The sequence below is a fragment of the Oryctolagus cuniculus genome, chromosome 21 (genome assembly GCF_964237555.1).
Source record: "Oryctolagus cuniculus chromosome 21, mOryCun1.1, whole genome shotgun sequence".
Classification (NCBI taxonomy): Eukaryota; Metazoa; Chordata; class Mammalia; order Lagomorpha; family Leporidae; genus Oryctolagus; species Oryctolagus cuniculus.
Window position 1 is genome coordinate 19,537,995 of NC_091452.1, and position 18,849 is coordinate 19,556,843.

Sequence of the window (18,849 nt, forward strand, 5' to 3'; positions counted from 1 at the left end):
GTGTTTCTACATTTAAGCCGTGAGGTTCATCCCAGGAGAGAGGCCACTTGTGTGTTTCTAGTGGCAGTTGAGTGACTGCAACTTCATTATTGCAGCATTACAAGCTGTCATTTCCTGAGGACCGGAAGGGTCAGTAATTTGCTGTCTCGTGAGGCAGTGGTGTCTGCCTGGGCCAGACAGTGGGCTCCCAGGGGGGTGACAGTCTAACGTGGTAACTTTTAAACACCCAGATCAAAGAGTATGAAAAGCTCGACAATGAAGAAGACCGCCTGTGTAGAAGTCGCCAAATCTACGACGCCTATATCATGAAGGAGCTGCTGTCCTGTTCGCACGTGAGTGTCCTCGCATTCTGGGACGGAAGTCTGACGGTACGGGGCGGCTCTCAGTGCACCCAGAAAGGGAGGGGGCTGGGATTAGGGCCTAGAAGGAGGTTTGCAAATACAGAAATGCATTGCCAGGCTAGGGACCACCCCCTGGGGTTTGTTATTGGGTTCCTGGATATGCTGACCGAGTGTCTGTTGTGTTTTGTATGCTTAGTACAGTTCCCAAAGCTGACACTTGTTCCTGCAAAAAAAAAAAAAAAAAAAAAAAAAAAAATCCATCCAATGGAGTAGCTAACTTGGATCAGTTGAAAAAGACTAGTCACAATTCCAGTTTTTTTTTTTTTAAGGAAATTAAACTTTATTATTTTAAATTCAGGTATACTTTAACAATTAAGTTAGTCAAATATTGATAAATATAAGCCTTACATGGTTCCTTTGGGTTAATAAGGAGGTTGTAATTATTATGTTAATTTTGTTCATTATCAGTTAAATAAAGGTTGAAATAATTTTTTTCCTGTAAAGCAGATGAACAGTCTAATTTAGTCATTAGGATAAATTAGGTTTCTAGGAAATTATTCCGCCAGAAGTAAGTGGGATAATCAGTCAGGAAAATCTGTCATGTAACCTCCTGGAGACTGTCTTCCAAAGGAGTGGGCTCGCCATCCAGGCCTGCTCGGTCCAAGACTGTGGCCACTAGCCCCATGTGCTTTTTGAATTTAAATTTGAATTAATTAAAATCATATGGGATTAAATATTTATTTGCTCATTTTCTCATGTGCCCTATTTCCTTTTTTTTTTTTTTTTTTTAATTTTCATACATTTGAGAGGCAGAGGAACAGAGAGAGAGACAGAGACATAGAGAGCACTTTTCTCCTGGCAAAGGCACCAAAGCCAGGAAGTAGGGACCCAATGCGGGTCTCCCACAGGGCTGGCGAGAACCCATTTACTTGAGCCCTTGGTGCTGTCTCCCAGGGTGCGCAGTAGCAGGAAGCAAGAATCAGGAACCAGAGCCGGGGACTGAAGCCAGGCACTCGGGTGTGGGGCGCGGCACTGTCCGGCGCAGAGCAGATGGCCAGCGCGTCCGTGTCTCCAGAGAGCCCGGCGGCGCTCACTGGCCTTTCCGTGTTACCTGCGAAGCCGACCCGCATGGAGTAACTGCGGCTGACGATGGCTTTTCCTGTAGCACACACTGGCTTTTTTTGGTTCTTGGACCCATCTTGCTCGTGGGAGATGGAATTTCTGAGCCGGAACCAGTCGCTGATGCCCAGTGCCCTGCCGCCTCGCCAGCAGCGGCTGAAAGCCAGCTGTTCCGCGAGGAGGCCCCGTGAACTTGGTTTTCCCGTAGCTCAGCGATTTGGGGGGTTTGGGGTTGAAAGCTGTTCGTATTGTGCGTGATAAAAGAAGACACAACTTGAAGTTGTGGGGAAGGACGCGGGTGGGCGTTCTCTGGGCCCCAGGGTCGCAGCCAGATCCGTCACACAGAGCCTCTTGCTGCGGCCCCTTGCCTGGGTAACTCTGTCCTCCAACTCTTACGTGTACCTTCCTGAATTTATTTTCTCTATGCAGCAGTCGGTTTATGTTCTCAGAACTCCATTATCAGCTATTGGAGGGGCATATGCATTTACTCAGCTGATAATAGGGTTCTGTAGACTTTATTGCCACCCTCTTGTGTGATTAGACATGCCAGCCTTGTCCCCCTGTGTGCCATCCTCCAGGCGCCCAGGGGAACAAGCCTTTGGGTGACCCATAAATATTCAGCAGAATAGTTCTTTTTTTTAAAAGAAGACTTGATCATACAACTACCCCAGGCTACTACTTAGTACCTCTGGTGTAAAATGCTCTCCTGTTATGATTCTGCATAACATTTCGTTGTTACTGTCTGATTCTCGAAAGCCATTCTCGAAGCAAGCCGTGGAGCATGTGCAAAGTCATCTGTCCAAGAAGCAAGTGACATCCACCCTGTTCCAGGTGAGGCGGAGTTGTCTCAGGGAACAGAATGAAGCGCATTTGCCCACCAGCTGGACTTGGTGATTGCCTTTTCATGTGCAAGTATGCCCAGGAAATTGGTTTGGAAGACCATGTTCTGGGATGATGGATAGTATTGCTCGTCTCCTCCTTGGAATGGGCTCTGCTACATAGTTCCTTAGAGACTTTTCTGGAAAAGGCCACCAGCACTTTATAGTGACTTTGGGTTCTAGAAAACAGCCAAGGAGAAAGCTTCCTGGTGCCTGTGAAGGGGTGGCGCTGTGGTGCCAGGGTGTGGGCACCCCCCATGACCGCACTCCAGAGTGAACGTCGGGCCACCTTTGAGGCACTGCTGAGCACCCGAATTCTGCCGTGGCTCCTCCTGTCTCGAACGTGTGCTTCCGTGTGGATTTACTCTCTGAGAAGTCCTGGGAAGTGAGGTCCAGCACGGAGAGGCTCATGTACTCATGGTTCTCTGAGCTTAATGGTTTCTCCTACTGCCCAAAGCCTTTTCCTGCCCTTCTTCCCTTGCAAAGATTTGCTTATTTATTTGAAAGCGAAACAGAGGCAGAGACAGAGATCTTCCGTCCACTGGTTCACTCCCCAAATGGCCGCAGCAGGCAGGGCTGGACTGGTCCGGTTTGGAGCCAGGAGCTCTTCCGGCCTGGTTTGCAGGGACGGTCAAAGTTCTCAAATGGTTACACGTGTTTTATGTTGCTGTGACAGAATGCCACTGAGAAGCGCAGTGATCCTCATAAATGAAAATAATAATTGTTTGCTTGCATTCTGTAATTGTTTAGAGTGAGGTGGTTTGATTTTTGGTTTGGTGCCTTAGAATAGTATTTATTCAAAATGAGTTTTTGGTGATTGTTTGGAGAAAGTGCCTACTGGGCTCCTAGAGCCCCGGGCTGGTAACAGATGGGATGGTACTTCCTGCCAATGCAGCCGGATGTGTGTTTCATCAAACGTGGTGCCCATCTGCGTGGGTGTGAGCCTAGGCTCTGACGTTGATTGACTTGACCTGGGTTTAATACAGTTAAAATTTTCCATGTAGTGGTTCCTCCCCAGATGTCTGTGGTGTCTGAGGCTGGGCTGAGGCCAAAGCCGAGAGCCAGGATCTCAATCCTGGTCTCCCGCATGGGTAGCAGGAACCCAGCCACTTGAGCCACTAGCCGGCTGCCGCCTTCCAGGGTCTGCACTGGCAAGAAGCCAGAGTCAGGAACTGGAGCTGGCAGTCGCACTTGGGCATTCCGGTGTAGAACACAGGTATCCTAAGCCCTAGGCCAAATGCCTGCCCCTGGAGCTGGGGGACCGTGGGCGGGTCTGCGCTTCAGACAGGGCCTCCGGTTCCCGCAGCTTCCTAACCTCCGTTTTCTCACCCATGAGTGGGGATGACCGTGGGCGCTCCCTCTGAGGAGGATCTAGAAGACTCAGTGAGAAAGCCACACACAGGTTGCTTCGCCCTGGGCCTCCTGGCACAAGCTCCCCATGGGTTAGCCGGCATCTTGAATCTTACGCTTGCAGAGGGCAGTGGGAGTATCAGCTTTTTGTTGTCTCCATGATAGCTGAGTGTCAGACTTTCAGTTTTCAACCAACCTTGCCGTGGCCCATGGCCAGCTGTGGAGTCACATTTAACAGTGCCAGCCTGTGCCGCCTCGTCATCCATGGTCTTACTGTTCCCTTTTAGCCTGTCCCGTGGCATAAACAGCGTAGGAAAAACACCATTCCAGGTGACACACAAAGACATTCACATTCGCTTAAAACACTGGCCGATTTATTTTGTTCATTAAAAAATGATTGAAAATACTTTGGTGAATTTGATAGAGGATGGATGTGGTGAGGGGAGCATTGTGGTTAAAGTAGACTGAAAGGTGCATGTTTGCGTGTCCTGTTTATAGAGGTGCATTAACCAATAAAGTCTAAGTCCGTAGCAAGACAGAGATGCAAAATGAGTTTTCGACTTCAGTACCTGGGGGCAGGTGTTTGGCCTGGCAGTGGAAGATACCGGTTAGGATGCCCACATCCCATGTCGGAATGCCTCGGTTCCAGGCCTGGCTCTGCTTCCAGTTCCAGCTTCTGTGTGGACCCTGGAGGCAGCAGTGACAGCTCAAGTAATTGGTGTTCCCTGCCACCTCCGGGGGACCTGGATGGAGTTGGCAGTCCCGGGCTTCACAGGGATTGCGGGAGGGAGCCTGCAGAAGGGGGTGCATTCGTTCTCTCTGTCTCTCTGACTTTGCCCCCCCCAATCTCTCTCTCTCTACCTCTCTCTCTCTATCTCTCTCTATCTTTCTGTGTATATGTATGTATGTGTCTCTGCCTCTCAAAAAAGTTGAAAAGCAAAAATGAAGTGACTGCAGAGGTACATTTGGAAGTCGGGATCAGGGGGTCTTGGCTTGTGTCTGGCCCCGGCCCTGTTTGTGGCTCTTAACATTCTTAACCTTATTGAATTCTCATGGTAGGCTGGCGTATTACATACAGCTGCCCCCTTTACAGACGGAGGAACCGAGGGTCTCAGGAGGGAAGTCTGCTCAGGATCCCACTGCTGAACTCCGGTTCTTCCTGGCTTCACTGGTGACCATGTGGCGTATTAGTTATGATCTTAAGAATTCCAAATGAGTATTGCCTTTTACTGTATTCATGGAAAGTATGGGATGCTTGGTAAAATGTGAAAGGATTCACTAACATTTATATGCTGGTTTATTTTAAAGTCAGAGTTAGAGAGGAAGAAGCAGAGAAAGAGATTTTCCACCTGCTGGTTCACTCCCCAGATGGCCGTGACAGCCAGAGCTGGGCCACACAGGAGCCAGGAGCCAGGAGCTTCTTCTGGGTCTCCCATGATGGTGCAGGGGCCCAAAGACTCGGGCCATCTTCCACTGCTTCCCCAGGCACCTTAGCAGGGAGCTGGATCAGAAGTGGAACAGCCAGGACTTGAACCAGTGCCTATGTGGGATGCTAGAGCTATAGGCGGTGGCTTTGCCCGCTACGCAGCAAAGCCGACTCCAAGGTATTAGTTTTAATAAGCAGACATCTGTGATAGAAGAATTTTGCTGCCTTGTAGATCTTGGCGCACTGAGTTCTATGTTGTCGTTGAAGTCTTTGGGGCCTGCTGAGACATGAAGAGCGCTCGGCTGAGACGGAAGCTGCTTGCCATCGTGCAGCCCTGGGGTTTCAGAGGGAGAGAGAGAGAGAGAGAGAGAGCGAGCGAGCAAGCTCAGCTTCCCTTTCAGGCCCCTGTGGATTTAGCAGCCAGCCCAGCGTGCCCTTGGGGCCGGGGTGGTCCTGCAAGGTGACCCGTGTCCCACTCTCCCACCTGCCTGCCTTTCTGCTGCAGGAAGTGGTTGCCCCCAGCCTGGTGTGGCTACATTGGCCTGTGCAGTGGCCACTGCCATGAGGTTTGACCATTTGGTTCTGTGGTCTCCTCGTTCTTTTGGTGAACCCTCAGAGTGATCTGTGATGACACAGGGAATATTAACCTCGCTTCATTCAGTGCATGTAGGGTGTCAAGGTATTTTTCCAAAGTGATGTAATTGACTGGGCTGAACTGTGAGATAGAGGCATTCTAAATGAGTGTACTTCCAAAAAAATTCATGGAAAAGGAACGAAAAGTTCATTTTTGTGCAAGAACATTTTGATATCTGGGCCCAGTACACATTTTCCATGAACTTTTTGAAGACACCCTCTGTGTTTTTATAGTTGTTGATTTAAAGTTCATCATATGGAGAGGGAAGGTTTGTGCTCTGGAGCAGTGATGTGCAAAGCCGTGTGAAATCGAGGTAGGTTGTAGTGTTTCCTGCAGTTGTTGCTTTAATCCCAGGTGGGCCATGACCTTGCTCGGAGACCTTGGGAACCCCCCTGGCCCCAGGATAAGGAGATGAATTAACTCTGCTCTGTGATTACCATTAGCTCTGTGGTTCCAAGAGGTAGGAATTCAAACAGTAAAATAGGTAACCAAAAGGAAATGCTCCGTGCAGTTTATTAGCTTTATGTTTTTAAAGAACTCAGTAATAATGAAGATTATAAATGCTCTTGATAGTTGACAAGACGTGCTATGAATACCCATGGCTCAGGGTTCCAGAAATGACATGTGGAGCCTACTGTTCAAAAAGCAGCAAGAATCTCAGGATGGGGCTGGCGCTGTGGTGCAGAAGGTGAAGCCACCGCCTGTGACACCAGCTTCCCACATGGGCACTGGTTCAAGTCCTGGCTGCTCCACTTCCAATCCAGCTCCCCGCCAGTGCACCCGGAAAAGAAGGTGGCCCAAGTCCTTGGGCCCTTGCCACCCGTAAGGGAGACCCAGATGGAGTTCATGGTTTCTGGCTTTCACCTGGCCCAGCCCCGGCTGTTGCTGCCATTTGCAGAGTGAACCAGCAGATGGAAGATCCATTTCTCTCTCTCTTTCCCTCCCTATTACTCTGCCTTTCAAATAAATAAAATAATTTTAAAAAATTGAAAGATGGTGACTGCGGAGCCTTAAACCATGCCCTGGGAAGCATAGCCCCTAAACTAGCCCTGGTCATTACGGAGTGGCTGTGACCGCCTGGAGCCACGCTGGGCAGAAATCTGTGTCTGAAATCTGGTGTAACTGGCAGCTGTCAGTGACCACGAGGGTGACTCCTCTGGTGAACACTGGGCATGAGCCAGAGGGCGCGGCTGCCAGCGTGCCCGGCCGGGAACGGCCCAGCGGGTCTGAGTCTCCTGGTTTGCGTTTTCCACTTTGTTGCACTCCTGTTTACACAGTGTGGGATTTCTTTTCCATCCTTTCCAGCCGTACATAGAAGAAATCTGTGAAAGTCTTCGAGGCAACATTTTTCAAAAGTTTATGGAAAGGTATGAAACTTTGCTGTATCTCTATCCCTGCGTGGAGTCTCGTGTTGTGTAGCTCATTTTACCCCGTGAGTGCTGCGCTCAACACGTGTGACTTCAGGGACCTCACGGGCACCGCTCAGCATCTCTGACCATTCAGGTCTTCAGCTTCACAATGATGTAACATTTCAGTAGGGCACCTCAGTGTTAAAAGTGACTTCTCGGAGACCTTTGCTAACGCAAATGTGGCTAATTTATCTGATGGATTTGTTTGGGTTTTGAAATCCTACCTCCCAAAGCATGACAAGCCTGAACTCGGCTCTTTACGTAGCGATCAGATTCAAGGGCATAGGCCATGTTCCGTTTGTGGTTGTAGACGTCATCCTGCCCGTTGGAGGCGCTGAGAGTACGGAGCACGTGGGTCACACAGTGTTGGGACGTTTGCCAGCGATGCCTGGAAACCTCACAGCCTTTTCAGAAAGACAGCTCTCAGCCGGCCCTGCAGGTCTATGAGCGTGCGTCTGCGCTAGCGCACCTGCACCTGTCTCCAAGGGCTTGGCCGATCTCTCCCCGTGATGGCTGTCTTGTTGCCCGAGCAACTGTCCTGCAGTCTGCTCCTCTGGCTTGGCCACAGAATTAAAGCCACTTGTAAAAAGCCGCAGTGTGCTCGCGCTGGAGCTCAGTGGGTGACCTTACCCCAGCACTTCACACAGATGGCTCCAGTCTGCTGTGTAGCAGCAGAGTCGACGTGAGGGTGTGGCTGCAGGCTTGGGGCGGGGGAGGGGTAGGTGCTTCAGCCCCAGCCCAGGCAGCCTCCCTGTGACCATCCGCTGCTCAAACTTGATTTTACGTGCTCCATGGCGGGGTGGGGGTGGGGCGCAGGGCTTTCCACGGCTGTCTCTGGTCCCCAGGGTGCCACCTCTCGCTCACCCCCACCTAACACACACAGCAGGTCTGCCTCCTGCAGCTCACCACTTCCTTCCTCACAGGAAGTGCACAAAACTGTTTGCATTTCAGGCAAGCATCCACCACGGGTTTTCTAAAACAGTTATAATTTTATACATTATAATACAATACATTATTTTAAAAGTCCCTGTGTTAATTATTATACCTTTCTGGCTGGTACAGACTCCAATTAGAAAAAAAATACACTGTCACCAGGTCACGAGTGTGGAGTCTGAGTTGTGAAAAGCACAAGCCCTCTCTGGTCATGGAGCCCTGGGCATCACAGGGAGTGGCCACTGTGCAGGGGGCGGGGCTTCTGCCGCCTCCTGAGGCCTCAGCGGGGATATGGCTGCGGTCAAGGTGGGCTGAGTCTCAGAGCAGGAGCTTTGGCTCCTCTAGCAGATGCCTGGGAGCATTCAGGCCGTGAACTTCACTGCTCCACCTGCCAGCCCATCCTGCCCCTGAGGTCCTCTAAGTCAGCTCGGCCCGAGGCCCTGTAATCACCCAGGTATTTCCCATGCCAGCTGTGGATAAGGGCAGTGAACGTTAACCCCTGCCAGCAAGCTGTAGGCATGTCAGGTCACCAGCTCTCAGCTCCCAGCTCCAGAACCAGCGAGGAGAGAATAGGTGAGCGTGTGAACACGTGGATCTGAAAGACCCCAGTCCTGGGTTTCATGATTGCAGAGGATACCAGATGGCACTGTGCCTTTTGCATGCACCGGGCTGGAAGAAACTGAAATAACTCTCAGCTAAAATTTCAATTGGCCGGCCTCATCAACTTGCCGGTGGATCGGTGAAACATGTATTTTTTTAAAAATTTATTTATTTAGAAGAGCTGCAGAGAGAAGGGGTTCACTCCCCAAATGCCTGCAGCACCAGGCTGAGCCCGGTGAAGCCAGGAGCCCAGAACTGCACCCACGTCTCCCACATGTGTGGCAGGGCCCCAAGCACTTGGGCTGTCCTCCAGTGCTTTCCCCGGCCATTAGTAGGCAAACTGGATCAGGAGTGGAGCAGCCAGGACTCGAACAGGTGCCCATATGGGATTCTGGCGCTGCATGCAGAGGCTTTACCCACTACGCCACAGTACCCACTCCAGTGAAAGTCTTTACATAAGTCACTTTAGGCGCGTTGAAAAGAGTTGCTATGTGATTACGGAGAAATCTGCGATTCACTTTGATTTTGATGAGTAGCCTCAAAAAGATCCTTACTTTTTGGAAGGCGCAGTTAATGGAGCGCCCAGGGAATTGTCAGTGTTGGATGTTTTCAGGCCTTCTGTGAGGACCCTGTTGACACCTGGAAGTTGTAGCTTAGAAGAACACACTCCCTCCCTCCCTCTCTTCTCCACTCTCTCTCTGCTAAGAGGCCTGGATCCCGTGTGTCTGTAAGGAATCGTGCCCAGGGCCAGATGAGATCCAACCGTCACCAAGAGCGTTCTCTGGTTTTTAACTACTCAAGCTAGAACACACTTCTTTGAAACACTTTACATATATGTTGCTCATTAAAAAAAAAAAAGTAATCAACATGAATTCTCATGGAATAGATATGGGGTAGATATTTTCCTCCCTTCTCGGGGGAAGAAGACACCCACCAAGCAGTCGCGTGATGCCTGGAACATCCCAGCGGCGCCAGTGCGCTGTGTTGCCCCCTGGGGTTCCGCCCTAAGGGTTCTCCTCCACACGACTTGTATCTTGAGAGGCAGCGCCAAGCCTTGAGCAGATGACCTGGCACCCGTTGGTCTGTGTTCAGATCTGCCCCCCCCCCCCAGTCCCCCACTGTCTCGCTGTGTGCCTGTGGCGCCTGCACATTGGGCTGCCTTGGTCTTCCTAGCTGTCCAGTGGGGACCCTGATGGTTCCCAGAGAGTGGTGGGAGGGGCCCTCAATGAGCAGGATCTGGCACGCGGCCGGCGCTGCTTGAGTGTCTGCTGCCATGATGAGTATCTGCAAACACTGATTTTTTTTTGTCTTTTAGAGCTGTGCTCTGCAATATGGCAACCACTGGCCAAAGTTACTGAACACTTGAAATGCGACTGAATTAAAATGTGCTGTAAGAAATGCACACCCGCTTTCAAGGACCATAGAAAAACGGGTGTGCCACACGCCCTGTTAGTAATTTCATATTGATTACACACTGAAGCCATAGTTTGCGTATATTGGGTCATGTACGCTATATAATTAAAATTAAATTGCGGTGTGGCACGTGCTGTCTCTGTTTCGGACAGTGTTGGTCCAGGAAAAACATGCAGCCATGTCTGTGTCAGTGAAGGACACACATGGAAGCTTTGATTTGTATCCTGTGGATACTGGTGGATGCCTCGTGCCAGAGCATTTAAGAAAACTTGCTCCGTTTGAGAAGCAACACAACTCATGCAACCATAGTTTACCTGATGATACTGTTCTGTCGAAAGCTAGTGTGATATCTAACTTTTCGGTAATTATCTGTGTTCTTTTTTAGTGACAAGTTCACTAGATTTTGTCAGTGGAAAAACGTAGAATTAAATATCCATGTGAGTATTTTTTTTTTTTTAATAAAAACTTCCTGTGGCTTCACCTCGTGAGAAAATACTTTGTTCCAGAGTTTGCTCCCTCAGGACTGGCTGCCCAGCCTGTCACTCACGGTTCCGCATCTTAAAACCCGCCCTCCTGTGCTCCTCTATAAACAACTTGTGTCTTCATTCTGTCTTCATGTCCACGGAAGAATGTGCTTATTTATGTAAGAAAGAATATTTTAAGGAGTAACTGACCCTTCCACAAACACAGTTTAAAAAAAAAAAAAAAACCCTTCTGCTAGCTGTAACTTCTGCACGGCCTTGTCTGTGGCCACTTATGGGTTCCTTTTCTTTCCTTAATTATTGGCTATAACCATGGCATTGGAAGTCATGAGCAGAATGCTGACGTCATTTAGCAGACGAGGGCTTCTCCATCTATTTTACTATTTTTTTAAAGATTTATTTTATTTATTTGAAAGTCAAGAGTTACAGATAGAGGTAGAGACAGAGAGAGAGGTCTTCCATCTGCTGGTTCGCTCCCCAGATGGCTGCAATGGCTGGAGCTACGCTGATCCGAAGCCAGGAGCCAGGAGCTTCTTCCAGGTCTCCAATGCGGGTGCAGAGGTCCGAGGACTTGGGCCATCTTCTGCTGCTTTCCCAGGCCATAGCAGAGAGCTGGATTGGAAGAGGAGCAGCTGGGACTAGAACTGGCGCCCATATGGGATGCCAGCGCTTTAGGTCAGGACTTTAGCCCACTGCGCTACAGCGTCAGCCCCTTCTATTTTACTATTTTAAGAGGGACAAAAGCCATCTCCAAATGCAGGCCCCTTTCTCACGTGCGTTTCCATGGTGCCGTCTTCTCTTGGCATGTCCGTATTGCAAGGGCATGGTCTTCCTTTCACTTTTATTGTATTGAATTTCTAAAAAACTGGATTTTCACTTTGAAAGGTAGAGAGAGTGTGATCAATCTTGCATTGCTGGTTTACCTCCCAGATAGCCTCGACAGCTAGGGCTGGGCCACGCCGTAGCCCAGAGCCTGGAGCTCAGTCTGGAAGCATCCCCACGGCCTCCCGGGGCCTGCATTCGCAGGAAGCTGGAGCCGGGACTGAACCCAGGAGCGCCAGCATGGGATTCGGGTGCCCCAAGGAGCGTCTTATGCACAGCACCAGGCCCTCCTCTCCTCACTTTGAGGACGCCCAGTTCTGGCTGCAGCCTCTCACCTTTTACCCAGTCTGCCTTCATGTGGGCTTGCAAATGGCCAAAAAAATCAACTAGGTTTTCCATTTTTTTTTTTTTTTAAAGAGCTTTACTTGAAAGATACTGTTGGAAGAGAAGGTTTTTTTTTTTTTTTTTGTTAAGCCACCACTCATCCATCTTCTTCTCTGGCAGGATTTAGAAGCAGGAGGGAGTAACACATTTTAAAAATATTTATTTATTTGAAAGACAGAGTTAGAGAGGGAGACACGGACATCTTCCATTCGCTAGTTCACTCTCCACATGGCTGCAACAGCTGGAGCTGGGCCGGTCCCAAGTAAGAAGTCAGGAGTTCCTACTGGGTCTCCCCTGTGGATGCATGGGCCCCAGACCATTTCCCAGTTGTATTAGGGAGCTGGATCCAAAAGCGGAGCAGCCAGGACTGGAGGGAACTGGCGCCCGTTCGGGAAGCCAGCACTGCAGGCCGTGTCTTTCTCACCCTGCCACACCACAGCACTGGCCCTGGGAAGAATGCATTTTTAAAAATCTGGGTCTTCCTTCTGCCTCTGCTCCTCCGCAGACCCCATGTCCCTATCCCCGAGCGTCGAACGTGAAGCTCGCGGCCCGCGTGCAGGCAGAGGTGATGCGGATGTGGGGTCGTGAGGGTTTCCTGAGGGAGCCCTTCAAGAGTCCCACCTTAACTTGCCAAGACAGCCTGGCGTTTGGTGCTGTCTGACAGTCCCTCACCATGAATGGGGGATGCGCTGTCTGCCTGTGACCGTCAGCGCTCTTACAGCTACTTAAGAAATGGGCGTTCCTGAGATGTTGATGAGAGCGCTTATGAATGAAGCCCCTTTGTGCCCTTACTCTCACGCAGTCTTGTCTCATGCTCACATGTCCAGCACGAGTTCTCTCTCCTCACTGATGTTATCCATAAAAAAAAAAAAAAAAAAAGCAGAGCCTGTGTCTGCCGGGCCCCCTGCCCCTGGGGCCTGCGGCCAGGACCACACAGCCCTTCCTCTCCTGCCGTGGTGGCTCCAGGAGTCGCTGCTTGTCCCCAGCCCCTGGGCTGCAGAGTGGCTGAGGTTGCTTTGATTTCGGACCAGGAATCTCTCTCTCTCATGGTCCAAAGATAGATGAGATGTGTGCCTGGTCTTACAGTCTAAGATCGGTCAGAGTGGGCGAACCCTTGGCTTTCTTGGTTCCTTCTCGGTCATCCTCCCACTCTCTTCCATTCATTTAGCTCACAAGCAGGGCAGAAGGAAGTTGTAGAAGGTTTGGCTGCCTTGTGTGTGAGGATACTTGAAAAAGTTCATGGACAGTGCAAGTCCACACATAGATTTTCAGATGCACTTGGCATGAACTTTTCGAAGGCCCTACCTAGCTCGTCTTTTGGCTGAAGGAACCGGTCAGCCATGCGCAGGCTTAGATCCCTGTGTCAGAACTGCTGTTGCAATTATTGTTGGTATCGTGTGCCCAAAGCAATCTTTAGGACGCCACGATTTTCTGTGGTTTACGTTTGCCTTTTGTGTTTTGAATCCACAGTTGACCATGAATGATTTCAGCGTCCACAGGATCATCGGACGAGGAGGATTTGGAGAAGTGTATGGCTGCAGGAAAGCAGACACTGGAAAAATGTAAGCTCCCTAGCCCAGAGCTGTTCCTTGCACTGGCGAGAGGATTTTTGTGCTTGCGTCCCAAGGGGGTGGTGGGCAGATTTCTCTGCATAGAAACGGAGCGGTCTGTGGCCCCGCTCTGGCAGCTGTATTTTGTATTTCACTAAGCAGGGTAAGTGAGTCCCATAAGCTGCACCGTAACCACGTGCCAGCGCCCACCCTGGTTCAGGGCCAGGAGCCAGGGGCTCAGAGATGGACAGGGAGTGATTCCTGACGACCACGGACATGTTGCTGTTCCTGCCTCCCAGGCGGATCAAGCTGCAAAAAAATTATTCTCTGGCCAGAGAGAAGAGAGAATCCCTTCTGAGTGGAGACGCCCCTGGAATGTCAGCAGTCTGGGGGACACAACATTTCCAGCTGTGTCAGTCCCTTAGCTCCATTGCTGTGGTGTTGGAGAAGCGGAAGCTGGGCTGACAGTGGCCGATGGACAGAGAGCACCATCACTCAACTCAGTGCCGTTTAAAAAAATCTGTTTGAAAGAGAGAGAGAGATCTTGCATTGGCTGCTTCACTCCTCAAATGCCCATAGCTGCCAAGGCTGAGCCAGGCCGAACCTAGGAGCTCAGAACTCCATCTGGGTCGCTCATGTGGCTGGCAGGGACCCACTTATTTGAGCCATCACCTGCTGCCTCCCAGGGTGCACGGAAGCAGGAAGCAGGATCTGAAGTGAACTAACTGGGACCTACACCAGACTCTCTGGCATGGGATGTGGGTGTCCCTAGAGGCATCTCTTGCCCCTGCGCCCAAGGCCCACCCGGCCTCAGTCCCTGGCTCAGGGAGCAGGGTCTTGGAGCAGGTGAATGGTACCATTCTTAACCCTAGGCGAGTTTTTCCTTTTTAGCCGTTAGGAGTAGCTGAAGTGAAAGTTTTAGAGAGCAACCGAGAATGGAGGGGTGTGATGTGGCAGGCCCCCACGCTTACAGGTCTGATGGAGTGACAGGCATGTCGGAGCAACGGGCAAGGAAGAGTCGTCTGGGAAACTGGGTTTCTGAAATAATTGAGTCAGTTTACGAAGGAGTGTCTGAGGCCGCTGGATTCAGTACCTGCTGCCCCGTGCCGCCCAGCCCCGCCTGTCCGCTACCGCCCAGCCTCTGTGTGACACTTTGCCTGGCCGGGTGCTGACAGCTCTGTCGAGTGCTCCTTTTGGTTCTCAGACACATCCATTGGCAAACTTTTTTATTATTATTATTATTTGAGGGCTGAAGTTTTCCGGTGCTCCTGCTGTGGGCCCCTGTGTGGGGTGATCCTGGTACCTGAGCCCCTGGGAGTTGGAAGTCTGGCCTCGTGCTGAGACAGTGAAGCTTAGTGATCCAGATAGAGGGTCCCTGTGTCATACTTGTGAGGTCGGGGATGGAGTCCACACTGTGTGTCTTGGGTGCCGTTCGTGACCTCTCTGTGCCTCCATGTCCTAGACTGTGAAGTAGGGATGACAGAAGAATGGTGTTGTGAGAATCGCACGAGATAATACATCGGGAAGCATCTGTAACACTGCACATCCTGCGGAATATGAACTTAAACTTGCTGGGGCAGGAGGTTGGCTCTGCAGCGAGGACACTGTCTGGTGGTGGAGCACCTGGCTCGAGTCCTGCCTGTGCTCCCAGCTCCAGCTCCCTGCCGATGCAGACCCTGGGAGGCAGCAGGGGACGGCTCAGGTCCTGGGGTCCCTGCCACCCAAGGGAGACCTGGCTTGGGTTCCGGGTTTCTGGCTTTGGCCTGGTGCAGCCCTTGCTATTGTGGGTATTTAGGGAGTGGGCCAGAGGATAGAAGATCTGCCTCTCCCTCTGTCTGTCTCTCTGCCTTTCAGGTAAAGTGAAAATAAATAAAATTTAGAAAACCCAACAGCATAGAGTTCTCTACCGTTTTGGTATCTTTCTCATAAAAAGATCTTTGCCATTCTGTACTTGCACAGTGGACTATCAGCGTCATCATCACCATCATTATTGGAGGAGAGAGAGAGAGAGCAAGCAGGAGTGAGAGCGAGAGCGAGAGCGAGCAGGCACTCACGTCTGCTGGTTCATTCCCCAAACACCCTCAACACCTGGGGCTGGGCAGGGGCTGAAGCCAGGATTGAAGCACTCAACGCAGGTCTCCCACATGGGTGGCAGGAACCCAATTAGTAGAGCGGTCATGGCTGCCAGGGTCCCAGGGTCCATGTTAGCAGGGAGCGGAAGGCAGGCACTGCCATGTGGGACACGTGGTATCCTGACCGCTAGACCAGAGGCTCACCGGGCATGGTCAACTTTCTCACCTATCTCAGTTGCTACACGTTACCCGCCACTTACTCCATTTCATTAAACTCTGTTAGTTTGGCTTCACCCATCACAGTCAAGGTCGAGTGTTCTGTCCCAGAATGTTGTCGAGGGAAATTGGATCAGTTCATCTCTTTGTACCAATTTACGATTTCACTTGGTTCTCAGAAAACAGCCTTACAGATCATGGTAGGTACTCCTGGGGGTCAGGCCTCAGCTCCTGAGGGTCCTGGCTTCTGCTCTCTCCAGGGTGGAGGCTGCCAGTCACACCAGCCCTGGCTCTCAGGGCCCAGTGGTGAGCTGCGCCTGCACCCTTAGCAGTGTCCAGGTAGCTCTGTGACCGAGTTTTCTCATAAAAATAGAGCATTGGAAGAATGCTGATCCCGTTAAGCAAGTTAGCGTCTGGCCCATCGATCTGCCGGGCGAATTACAGGAAAGGTGGATGAAGATGTCAAGTCGGAACATTGATCTCTGCTTTTACAGAACTCGGACGTGATAGATTGTGATCAGCAAGGAATAAGTGGGCTCCCCATGTCGTCCTACGCGGAGGCAGTGTCCACATTGCACATGTGGACGGCCACCAGCTGGGACTTTACAGTCACACACCCAGATTGTCAGCCCCCGGACGGAAACCCTTGTCAAACGTCGCACAAATTCCTCTTCAGCCTTCTGCTGTCTGCTGAGAAGGCCTTGTGTTCTCTCTCCTCTCTGATGAGGGAACAGGCCAGACAACTCATCTGTTTTCTTACTGAGTGTGTTCCAAGTTTTCCAGAATCTCAAGTTGTCAGCTTAGGGTTGCGCTCTTCTAATTAGCTGTAACCAGCAAGAAACATGAAGATTTTATTGGCTTTTTATTATTTGAAATATCATAATAAATATAAGATTAAAAATAAATCAAGGAAATGGGACTTTAGAACATGTTCTTTGGAATGCATGCCTTCCCTGCCATTTTAATTGCCCGTTACTGTCTTAGAGTTGTGCATTGTTGTAAAAATTGGACCACCAATGACTTCGCTGTTCCCACCTGCTAAATGTGATACGTGCTGTCTCCCCAAGCCCCACCGCAGAGGTGCACAAAAGTCTCTTTCACTGACATCTGCATCCATCTACTTCATCTAACTGGGACTCGTGTCCATGTGGTGATGGGAATAATTTAAGTATTTCCTGCCTTCCTTCCCCCGATAATGCATGCAAGATGAAGGCCTGCCCTGCAGGGCAGTAGGGCACCAGACTGCTGCTTTCCAGCTCTGGCTGTGTCTGTCGAAGGCTGCCCCCGTGTGCTGTGTGTCATTTCAGCAAGGCTGGATGTATTTGCGGTATGGATGCTTCCCCCACAACGTCTGTGTTTCTAGGTACGCGATGAAGTGCTTGGACAAGAAGAGGATCAAGATGAAACAAGGGGAAACGCTGGCCCTGAACGAGAGGATCATGCTGTCTCTTGTCAGTACGGGAGTGAGTACTCCGGTCCCCGTGTGGCTTCGGGAAGTGTGCTTGTTTGCTAGGACAGTTTTTGTTTTTCCCTGGCCGGTCCTAGGTGGCTAAAAGGCCGGTCGTGTGTCCTGTTGGAGTCAGACGTGTGTCAGCACCTTCCCCGTGCTCACACTTGGCTCCCCCTTGGTGCCGGTTCGTCCCCGAACTTTCTTTGCAGAAGGCAGTAGCAGAGACGGTAGAGAAGGACCTTAGCAGGCGGCGTGACGGCCTGACCCAGAGAAGGAAGCGTACAGAGAAGTCGCTCTGAGCGGAGAGGGGAAGCAGCCTGGGCCCACGAACTCCGCGGTGTCCTCTTGGCATGGCCTAGCTCAGGGGCATTGGCTTCCTCACCACTCTTGCCACCCTCCTGTGCTGTGGACTCAGCCATTTCCGTTTCTACCTGTCTGTCAGCTTTCTGTTCAGGTGGCAAGGGACCACCTTCCCCTTTTGAATACAATGGCATTCACCCAGGGTGGAACCCTGGCTTTTTGTGTGCGTTTCCAGACAGCTCTGTCACTGAGGACAGAAATGCTTCCGGGCCCAGCACCTCGGGGCATGTGTGTGTGTGTGTGCCTGGCGTGTGCACATTCGGTTGCTGGGGTGTGGGGACCCAGAAGGAAAGGTGTGGGGTGAGTGTGGGCTGGCAGGACCCTTGGTGTGCCTTTGACATTCGACACCCAAGCCAGGAAGGTTTCTATGCAGTGAGACATGTGAGGGCCTCCTAAGTATCATAGCTAGATTTTTTTGTAAGCTCATCTTCAGCGTAAGAGTTTGACAGAATCCTATTTTATTTCTTTATTTTTAAAGATTTGTTTATTTACTTGAAAGAGTTACAGAGAGAGAGAGAGAGAGAGAGAGAGAGAGAGAGGTCTTCCATCTGCTGGTTCACTCCCCAACTGGCTGCAACTGCTGGAGCTGAGCCAATAGGAAGCCAGGAGCCAGGATCTTGTTCTGGGTCTCCCATGCTGGTGCAGGGGCCCAAGGACTTAGACCATCTTCCAGCCGTGGCAGAGAGCTGGATTGGAAGTGGAGCAGTTGGGTCTTGAACCGGCGCCCATATGGGATGCAGGCACTGCAGGTGGAGGCTTAACCTGCTCTACCGCAGTGCTGGCCAAGAATCCTATTTGAGTGGCTGATCAAAGAACCCCTTTCAACCGGTGAGCAAGGGAGGGCCTGAGACCCAGAGGAGCTCATTTCCTGCCTGCACCTCCCAGGGAGCTCCCTGGCCGGTCCCTCTTATCACTTTATGGGTCACGTATTTTGTTTTAAATCAGATGTACCCATTGCATTGTGGTGTACTGTGTTCCAATGTCAGTTATAAGTGCTTCTAGAAGGGCCCTTGGCTATTGGAGTGGAAAGATGGCATCACTTAGCAGAATTGCAACAAATGAACACTCCATAGCTTGAAATAATGACTAATGATGCACCTCTACCTTCCAAATCACGGATCATAAGCGTTTCCAGTCAGAGTCCTCCTGGGTGTGCCAGCCAGTTTGTGGCCAACTGGCTGGGAAGCGGAGCGGCCCACACCCCAGGGTGGAATCCACGCGCTGACGGTGATCTCTGCTTTTCCCTGCGCGCACCTGCCTCTCCTGTTCCAGGCCTCAGCCCACTCACTGCAGACCTGAAGGTGCCTGCTAAGATGCTGGCTCTCAGTGAGTGACCGTCAAGCTCTGTGTGAATGCTCTTTCCTTAGAAAGCCTGTGGAACATGCAGGTTTCGTGGTTGGAAGATGAAGC

At 50.9% G+C, this 18,849-nt stretch overlaps 1 protein-coding gene across 3 annotated transcripts in view; it reads left to right on the plus strand.

Moving 5' to 3' along the window:
- GRK3 (G protein-coupled receptor kinase 3) overlaps nucleotides 1-18,849 on the plus strand; it is a 133,316-nt gene that overhangs the window by 72,342 nt on the left and 42,125 nt on the right. For 2 of the 3 annotated variants that reach the window (XM_051835475.2, XM_070066046.1), the window contains 6 exons: nucleotides 231-332; nucleotides 2,217-2,291; nucleotides 7,054-7,115; nucleotides 10,489-10,540; nucleotides 13,262-13,353; nucleotides 16,993-17,092. In XM_051835475.2, the coding sequence (XP_051691435.1) occupies nucleotides 231-332; nucleotides 2,217-2,291; nucleotides 7,054-7,115; nucleotides 10,489-10,540; nucleotides 13,262-13,353; nucleotides 16,993-17,092 (483 nt within the window). The remainder of the gene's footprint in view (nucleotides 1-230; nucleotides 333-2,216; nucleotides 2,292-7,053; nucleotides 7,116-10,488; nucleotides 10,541-13,261; nucleotides 13,354-16,992; nucleotides 17,093-18,849) is intronic. The other variant, XM_051835476.2, reaches the window with a different exon arrangement.